The sequence below is a fragment of the Maylandia zebra genome, linkage group LG18 (assembly GCF_041146795.1).
Source record: "Maylandia zebra isolate NMK-2024a linkage group LG18, Mzebra_GT3a, whole genome shotgun sequence".
Lineage (NCBI taxonomy): Eukaryota > Metazoa > Chordata > Actinopteri > Cichliformes > Cichlidae > Maylandia > Maylandia zebra.
In genome coordinates, this window is record NC_135184.1 from 28,886,736 (window position 1) to 28,895,582 (window position 8,847).

The 8,847-nt window shown below is 41.8% G+C and overlaps 1 protein-coding gene across 9 annotated transcripts in view; it reads left to right on the plus strand.

Moving 5' to 3' along the window:
* carmil3 (capping protein regulator and myosin 1 linker 3) overlaps window positions 1-5,700 on the plus strand; it is a 104,908-nt gene extending 99,208 nt beyond the window's left edge. For 4 of the 9 annotated variants that reach the window (XM_012923043.3, XM_012923044.3, XM_004565342.4 and 1 more), the window contains exons 35-40: window positions 827-1,199; window positions 2,470-2,576; window positions 2,676-2,883; window positions 3,205-3,276; window positions 3,601-3,756; window positions 4,949-5,700. In XM_012923043.3, coding sequence (XP_012778497.1) covers window positions 827-1,199; window positions 2,470-2,576; window positions 2,676-2,883; window positions 3,205-3,276; window positions 3,601-3,756; window positions 4,949-4,989 — 957 coding nt within the window. In that variant the 3' untranslated portion in view covers window positions 4,990-5,700. The remainder of the gene's footprint in view (window positions 1-826; window positions 1,200-2,469; window positions 2,577-2,675; window positions 2,884-3,204; window positions 3,277-3,600; window positions 3,757-4,948) is intronic. The other 5 variants (XM_012923045.3, XM_012923046.3, XM_076876477.1 and 2 more) reach the window with 5 other exon arrangements.
* Window positions 5,701-8,847: the final 3,147 nt, after the last annotated feature.

Genomic DNA, 8,847 nt, shown 5'->3' on the forward strand with positions numbered 1-8,847 from the left:
AGGTCCCTAACCCATCAGCAGGACAGGTATCTGCTGCTTTGTGCAAGGAAGAAAAGGATGAGCACTGTCAGAGCTACAAGTAGGACACTGGTGTGAATGTCTCTAACCAAACAATCAGATACAGACTTTATTAGGGTGGCCTGAGGACCCTACGCTGGTGCAGTGGGTCCTGGGTTCCTCCTGGTGCACAACAATGTTGCAGCTACATCTATATCCTTTTCTCACCATTGCAATCTGATGTGTTTTCAAAGTGTTCATTTAATTTTTTTGAAATTGCATTCCTCAGGGCTTTGCCAAACACAGTGACTTGATAAAAGTGTTTAATAGTTAAAGAATATTTTAAAGTTTAAATTAAATGCTAATGCATTTCTATTTCCATTTTTTTTTTCAAGTCTGCTTCCAGTTTAATTCATGAGTGAGCAGCTGCTACTTCTTTCTATAGTTCTACATGACATGTAACAGTGCATGGCCGTGTGCTGTCCGAGCCACCTGCTGTTCCCAGCCTTTTTATGTGTCTTATTGTAGTAGCTTGCCTAAGGTGTGGAGGGCTATTTAAACTCTGTGCTGAGGGACGGCTTGGATTACTCCAGTTCTCTCTTAAGTAGAGCCCGTGGATCCTTAGTGATCATTAAGGGGATTTGAGGACATCCACTGCAAAAAAATGAACGATAATTTAATTTTGTTATAATTGAATTCAACAGAATACATTTTAATTAAGGCCTTCGCTTTCTCTATTGTTAGCACCAGATTATGAGTTATGCTATTCATTAAATCATCAGCGATTTGACTCGTTCTAACTGTGTCCATGACTTCTGTCCTCATCCAGTCCACAGACCTGGTCAGCATGGTGTACAGCTGCATCGGGGCAGAAATCGAAGACTCCGATGGCAGCAGCAACTGTGACATCAAAGGGATAGACCAGGATGCTGACAGATCAGTCACCATCTCAGATGCCCCGACAGATACTCGAACTAACGGCCACGTGGTGTCCTCCAAACAACAGACGGACAGACAGATGGAGACAGCCAGGCAGGAGAGGATTGTGCCCCTGACAGACTCGCGGACTGAGATAGAAGATGATGTGCAGAGCAGCGGAGGTGGAATCGTGGCCCCCGGTGGGCCAAGGCCAGAGCCGCCTCCACAGAGTGCTAAGCCCAGTTTGGCTGTCATGAGGCAGAGACACCTGCAGGAGAGTTTAGGTATTGCAATTTAAACAACAACTGAAGTTCTGTTAAAGTATAATATTGTAAAATGTCCCTATTGGATGAATAAGTATCCAACATGATAATAATCACATGGTATGAATATGATGATAAAATAATAAATGATGAAGACTCAGGTGTGACTCTTATTAGAATGACTGATAATAATGATAATTCTAAAAATAGACTCACTGTACACTGTACACGTGGCATGTGGTTGACCGTGATATATTTTTAGATCACTGTCTTGTTGGATAAAAGTTCAAAGGGAAAACAATCAGAAGATGCCATGTTTTTAAAGAAGAAAAAAAGCAGAAAACTCACAAAAGCTGCAAAAACCGTGTAGACGAGTATGTCAAAGTGTGTTTAATGAGAGATGCAGTACGAGAGCAGACGATGACATGATTGGCTATAGCTATAGAGGCCTTTTGTGGCGAAAGAGCCATTGTTAAGTCTCAAGTCTAGACTTCTTAATGAGTAAAACCTCCGAGTATTGTAGACTGCAGTCTGACTCAAAGGGAATTAAGAGATCACTGTAACAGAAGTGGTCATGGCATAAAATCAATGTTAAAGCCAGCAGTTTGGCGTTAAAACGGAGAAAGGGTGCAGGGATGTGCATCTTTATCGTCCGATTGAAATCCTTAATGCAAGCTGTGGACAGCAGCACATATAAATAGTTGTCTCTTAAAAGCTGGAGCAAGCTCTTAACACAGAAATGGAAAAGCAATCCAGGTTGGTTGGTTTTAATTTGCACAGTTTGTGCTTTCAGCCCCTTCAGCCAAAGGCTCCCATTCCCAGGTTCGTGTGAAATGTGTGCTGCTTGCCAATATTCCAGCTTCAGGTCTTATTCTGCTTTTCTTATCTTACGTCATGTATAGTGTATATGTACTGTTATAGTGGGGTATGCTCATATTAGACAAGTTTCAGAAAATGAGTTTAGTCTATGAATAAATAAAAACCGTGAGCCAAAAACCTCTTCAGGCTTCAGAAAGACGGGCTGTCTTTTTTTTCTTTGTAGGTTACTTTTTGCTCTGTGTGACATCAAAGAATGGATGTAGTTGTTTCAGGAGAACTAGCAGCAGCACCACCCACATTAGTGAGGGGCAGCCAATCAGAAGGAAACTGGCCTAAAGTCAGAGTGAAAAGAGGAAGTGGATGAACTGAAGACAGCTAAGAATAACTTTGACTTGTGAATCGTGCAAGGCTACTATAGAAATCCCGAAATAAATTGAGCTTTGTTTGTGTCGGCTGCTTTTTGTTTTCCCAGAAGAAGCAGGAAGGCTGGAGGCAGAGGGAGACCAGAGTGAAAGAAAGCGCGAGGAGAAACAGAGAGGGCGAGGGCCAGAGGGAGAGCGTCCTCTCATTCCCAATAAGGTAACTATATGCTGTATGCGCTGTACGTACTATAAGAGAAAGCACATCTTGTTGTCATATTTTTCTGTTGCATAGTCAAATTTTGTGCTCCTCCATCAGCCCAGCTTGGATGTTTCTAGAGACAAGACCTCTCCAGATAAGGCCAAGACCTCCCCCGTCACCCCAGCAGAAGAACAAATCAATGATCAGAGGTGTTTACCTCCTGGTCAACCCATCGCTGAAGGTGAGGGAAGCACCGAGAGGATGAGCCCACCGGCGTCTGTCAAGCCTGGGATGGAAGCAGCAGATCCTGCTGTAATCAGTCACGGTAACCATGTCATTTTATATCTATGCACAGTCATAGCAGTCCAAAATGTCTCCTCTTTGTTTTTTCTTCTTTTTTAAAAATAAAGTAATAAACCTGGAACTTTAACATCACCATCACGAACGTTCTAGATCTTTACGTTCCATGCATGGCCGTCTTCTTTTGCTTTTCAGTCACAGGAACCGTAAACACCCCCAAAAGTAAAAGGCCAGATCTCTAGCAGGCAGTGTGTTCTTAATGATGTGGATAGAAAGGGCAGATTGGCATAATAAGATGCAAATAATTGCTGTGATCTTCCCAATTAACAATAACCAACAAACACAGATGAGGAGGGAGGCCATAATGGATTTCCAGCAGCATCACATCAGACCAGGAAGTCCAGCTCGTTTGACATAGGTACTGTGTGTCTGGTGCTGTGTTTGTTTCTGCAGCCCCGCTGTTGTGCATGCATTTTGTAGTACTGCGCACTAGTACGTAAAGATACAAATGCACGTCTTGGGTTTTTTTTTTGTTGTTGTTCATAATTCATAACAATGGCGCAACGCCTTTGTTATTTTTTATCAAACAAACTCAGCGTGACTCTCCTATTTGATGTGCTTCCAACCCTGTTGAGCGTGCTGGCTGCGCATCAACTTGTTGCTTTATCCTGCATCCTTTATTCTGAGTTCCTGTACCCCACTATGTGTGTGTGTGTGTCTGTCTCATGCCATTTATTCCCAGGCATGGAACGGGATGTGCCCTACGATCTGGAGAGGTCTTCAGATCGCAGATTCCTTGTGAAAAAACCCTATTTCCCTCAGTGCAGAAACAGGTCTCTGGACTACCCTGCTGGGACCGGGTGTATGTATCCGTCTCTCTTTCCTGCAGATATGTGCGGTATGACAAGCAGCATGAAGTGCATGCGTGTTGGGATTTTTGCACAATGTATTTTTTTTCTTTTGCTCCCCATCTTGTTTTTATAACAATAAAATCTTTCATTCATATTCCAAAATCTTCAGTAATTTGTTTTTAGCATTTGCGGAAGCCTAAACGTGTACACGCTTAACAGAGATGAGTCATACCCTACATATTGAATGCAAGCCTCCTTTGCCTCAATTGGATTGCCAAAGAAAGAGATCATAAAACATAATTTAAAGATGGAATTTGGCTGTTTTCCAGATATGTCTCATTGCAGCTGGCAGCCGGATCTGACACTGCTTGGGATTAGTGTGCTGTTAGATGAGACCTTCTCCCTTTTTCAAACGAGGACCTTTTATCTCCCCTCCTTTAATTGGAGCAGATTCTTTCCTTGATATCATGTTCCATTATTGTGCTAATTGGCAGTACGGTTTAGCTGATTCATCATCTCTTCCTGCTTTGAGCAGATTGACGCCGAATGTGAAAACCCCGGGGCAGTGGAATTCAGCTCTAATGACATTCCAAAAACTACTGCCAATTATCCCAGTAATACAGAACTATATATCAGCAAGTTGCTGCAGGGGACTCAATTATCATCACTGTGAGAATGATAAAAGGCTCCACGTGTCACAAGCATAAAAGCCGGTCATAAAGAGCGTGCGGGATCCTCTGTGACCTGTCGGGATGAGTTTAGGTGTATTGGAAGTTTAAGCGCCGCATTGTCACGTTTGTGTTTCTTGTCCACACCGAGAGGTTCTTTTTGCATGCGGCAGATAATATCTGAGCCTAGCTCCAGGTTTTTTTAAGCTCAAAGCTTTTTTTTGTCTCCACCCACTCATGCAAGCTTAAAAAGTTACGTTTGAAATATCACCTTCTAAAACTAATGCAGAAGACGGCCATCTGTTTCCATAGAAGTGCAGCTTTCAGTTTTATTTTATTTTTTGGCCACTTGGGGGCAGCAGAAACAAGCTGTGAACCACTGACTGTTGAAGAGTCATTGCTGTGAACACAACACTGACATTTTATCGCCCTACATATTTCCGGATTGAGCTAAGCAGCAACATTAGCATTCATTCAGAGTGCTGTTCCAGTCTAACTGTGGAATTAAGTGTAATGTAGCTGTCTAGCATTTTTTTTATTCCCACCACTCACAGTACATTTGCTTCTGTAGGTTATGAAAGCCCCCAGCTTGGTAACAGAGATGCATTATGACATTACCTGTGGACCAGGAGACGTTTGCTGGGAAGAAAGGACTTGGACGCGGAGGACTGGAGAGAGACAAGCTTTTAAAACTGTGGACTCGGCTGACAAAGATTCAACAGGATGTCTTTTTTTTAAAAATATATTTTTATTTTTAATCCCTGCAAACATTTGTTGCTGAAAATGCATGTACTGTATGCCGGTTTTGACTGCTTGCACTCGCTATTTTACTCTCAGGCATAAACAAAGCTCTACTTTTCATACAAACACAGTGGATCAGTGTGTCTCCAGTATGCTCACAAACAGCTGTTTTATGCATTTGTGCAAAAATCATTTAATATTGAAAGTGTGTCTTTTCATGCCCTATCTGTATTTAACTGACAATCTGTGACTTCTGAAAGTGAGTTTTGTAGTGTATTTATTCTAATTGGATGTATATACTGAATATATAACTGCACTAACCATTGTGGTAACTCTGCCAGTTAACAATCATGATTTTATTTGTGATAACATATCATTTGATAACCGTGTTTGTAAGTATGCTTTTGATGTATGCTGCCGGTGATGACTGAGAAACGTGTTACCATGCACTCCTGTCTCTCCAAGAGTATTTAAACTAGACAGTAGATCATTTTAATCAGATTTTGCGGGCCTGAAAATGAGTATTTTTTCTAAAAATGCTTCTATGAATCCGAATAAATAAAAGTGACTTTCCAGAAGGAAGTGGACTGCTGAAAGTTACTTTCACAATACATTACGCTAAATGTAAATATGTGTCAGAGTGGCATCCTAAAACGGGAACAGTTTAGCTGTTGTCACCATTTAGGCTGTGTTGTTGCTGAAGTAACACAGTGCTGTGCTTGTGTTGAGCCACCCGTCATTTCTTTATATTTTGCTGGGAAAATGGGAAATGGGTGATTTATCAAAGCAAACATCCACAGAAATGCATCAGGAAAAAACAGAGGCTGTCATTTCTAATGAGCTTGAAAGTTACTATTTGTTACCGACTTTATTCTTTAACACAGCCTGAACTCTCTCAGGCAGATTTCTTGTAATTTCTTTAAGTAGTCTTCAGGAATAGTTCTCCAGCTTCTTGAAGGACATTCAAAGCTCATCTTTAGATGCTCCTACCTTATCTTCTGTTCTCTGTTAATACAACACCACACTGCTTCAGTAATGTTGATGTCCGGGCTCTGAGGAGGCCAATCCATGACAGATAGTGTTTTTCTATCCAGGTATGCTTTTATTGGATTGGCAGATGGTATTGTGTGGTGGACCATAATCTGATGATACATTTCTACATTTATAATTCCATCAATTTTGACAAGATCTGCAACACCACTGGCTGAAATGCAGCCCTAAACCATGACTGAGCCTACACCCTGTTTTACAAATGGCAGCTCACTGTTGGAGCTCTCTTCTGACATTCTTCAGATTCATCTCTCCATAAGAACTGTTGCCACAAATTATCCACAGTTCTTGTATGATTTGCCATAACTCTTTTTCTCCCAGTTATCTTTGCTGAGGTTTAGAAAACAGCAGATGTAGTCAAGATGATCCCTCATTGCTTCACTAATGTTGAGGTGCGGGCTCTGGGGAGGCCAATCCATGATTCAATCAGGTACATTTTTACTGCAGTGGTAATACGTTTAGGATCATTGTCGTACTGAAAAACAAAGATGTTGCCAGTCAGATGTTATTTCATGGTGAATCAAAATCTAATGGTTCTTTTGTTGTTTACAATTTCATCAAATTCTCAACACAGATGAAATGCAGCACTGAACCTAACAGAACCTCCACTGTGTCTTTATACAGATTTCGAATTTTGTATTCATCACTCTGCAAGACCTGTTGTCACCGATTTTCTGTCCAGTTCTTGTGTAATTTTAAATTTTAAGAACAGCTCCTTCACAGCCACTCTTCCACTACGAGCATTTCTGATGAGACTTCAGCGAACAGCAGATCAGGTCCTGCTTGAGGTCTTTGCTGAATGTTTTTCTATTTCTTAAGAACATGACACCATTCATCTGCTGTCAACTTTTTTTTGATGGATACAAAAGTGGCATCAGTCCTCTCTTCTAACTCTCTGCAATGAAGAAAAAGTGCATATCTACCAAACTATCTGACCATTGGAAATCTGATATCTTTACTATTAAAACCGAGTGCTTTAAACTGAGACACTTTCACACTCTGGTTTTAACTATCGTTGTCGCTTGTGAGTGCTCCAGTTTTGTAGAGAGCCACATTAGTGGTGCCAAACTCTGCTTTTGTAAAATATGTGAAAATTATGACGCAAAATTTTATATCTCTATGCATTTTCAGTGCTTTGTCTAATAATAGGCTCAGAATCAGGAGTGGCATGAAGGATGCTTTATGATATTTATCATCTATGCTCACAGTACAAAGCTGACTCCAGATGCCCTTTTAGCATTACTGCTTCTCAGCACCAGATGGCAGCAGAGACTGAGCACATCTGCGGCTTCTGAGTGCCAGTGACAAGTCGCTGCCAACTCGTGATGCACTGTCATTACCATAATCATGGATCCTAGCAGCATCCAGTTACTGTAATGAATGCAGAATATGCACGATCATATAGTTATGACGCTGATGGTTGCTGATGAGATCGTTTGGAGCTCTGGAGGAGACTTGCCACAGAGCAAGATCAGCATTTAATTGACACTATTAACATGCTCTATTAAATGCTCCCATCTCTGGCATGTAAATCGCAGATTAGACCTCAGACTCTCTCTCTCTCTCTGTGAGCCGAGGCTTAGACGGTTCGTCAGCGTTTATTCCAGACAATGACGAGACGCCTGTTTATCTTGTGACAGTGAGAAGCTTTTAATTCCCTCCATGCAGTCACCTGATCTCCCACACTGCCAGGACAGATCACAGCCAGGGGTGTTCACATTCACGGGGTCACCAGATAAGCTCAGCTAATTCTCTCGCCGGCTTCCCTTCCAGACACAGTCCCACGCACCATATGCCTAGCTGAATGTTTTATCACTGTATATTGTGTTCACAAACCCAGTGTTACATTAACAAAACGGTGTGATTTTCTTAGGGCACTCCAGGTCATTCATCATCATCATTTGAATATCAGCTGGTGTGAGGGTTGTGCTCTTTTATCTGCGTGTTTTTAACCTTTACCGTTTCTGTGTCTTCGGTGACTGTGGAGAAGTGCGTGTCTCAAGTGTTAGGCACCAGCAGATGGGTCAGCAGCGGGCCATTTGATTCACCGCATCAACAGTGGAAGCCCCGCAATGAGTGTACGCATATGAGCCAGTGTGCTACCGACAGAGCAAAACAAAAACAGGTGTGTAAGAAGAGACTTTGGGCTTGGTGGGCTTATGTGTAAAGTAATATAAAACGTGGCAAAAAAATAAGTATTTCAGCTTAGTGTCAAGGCCCATATGTTGCCTTTGGAGTGGGATACTTTCTACGTAAATATAGAGCATTATGCTGATTTTCTCCTCACAAACTCTAAGCCCTTGTTTATCTCCTTGCAGCCAGGCGGTGCTTTAAATTTGTATTGCTAATGACAGAAAATGTAAACAAATTAAGCATCCTGTTCTTTATAGACCCCAGCACCATCCATATTTAGTTCCCTGAGTTAGTTGTGGACATTCGAATAAAACAACCGAGACTGTTAGTGTGATGCTCGGTGAGGATAACTTGAACTCACTTACAACTCACCAAGTCTGCAAAATTGAGCCTTTCTTTGAAGATTAACATGCCATCATGCCACGGGGTCTGTGGTCATTGCATGCATATGCAGTCTCACCAACCATCACTGAGCCCCCTGCCTCAGCAGCACAACACTGTGTGGAAGAAGTAGCATTTTAATAAAAATGCTAACTAGAGGAGTTC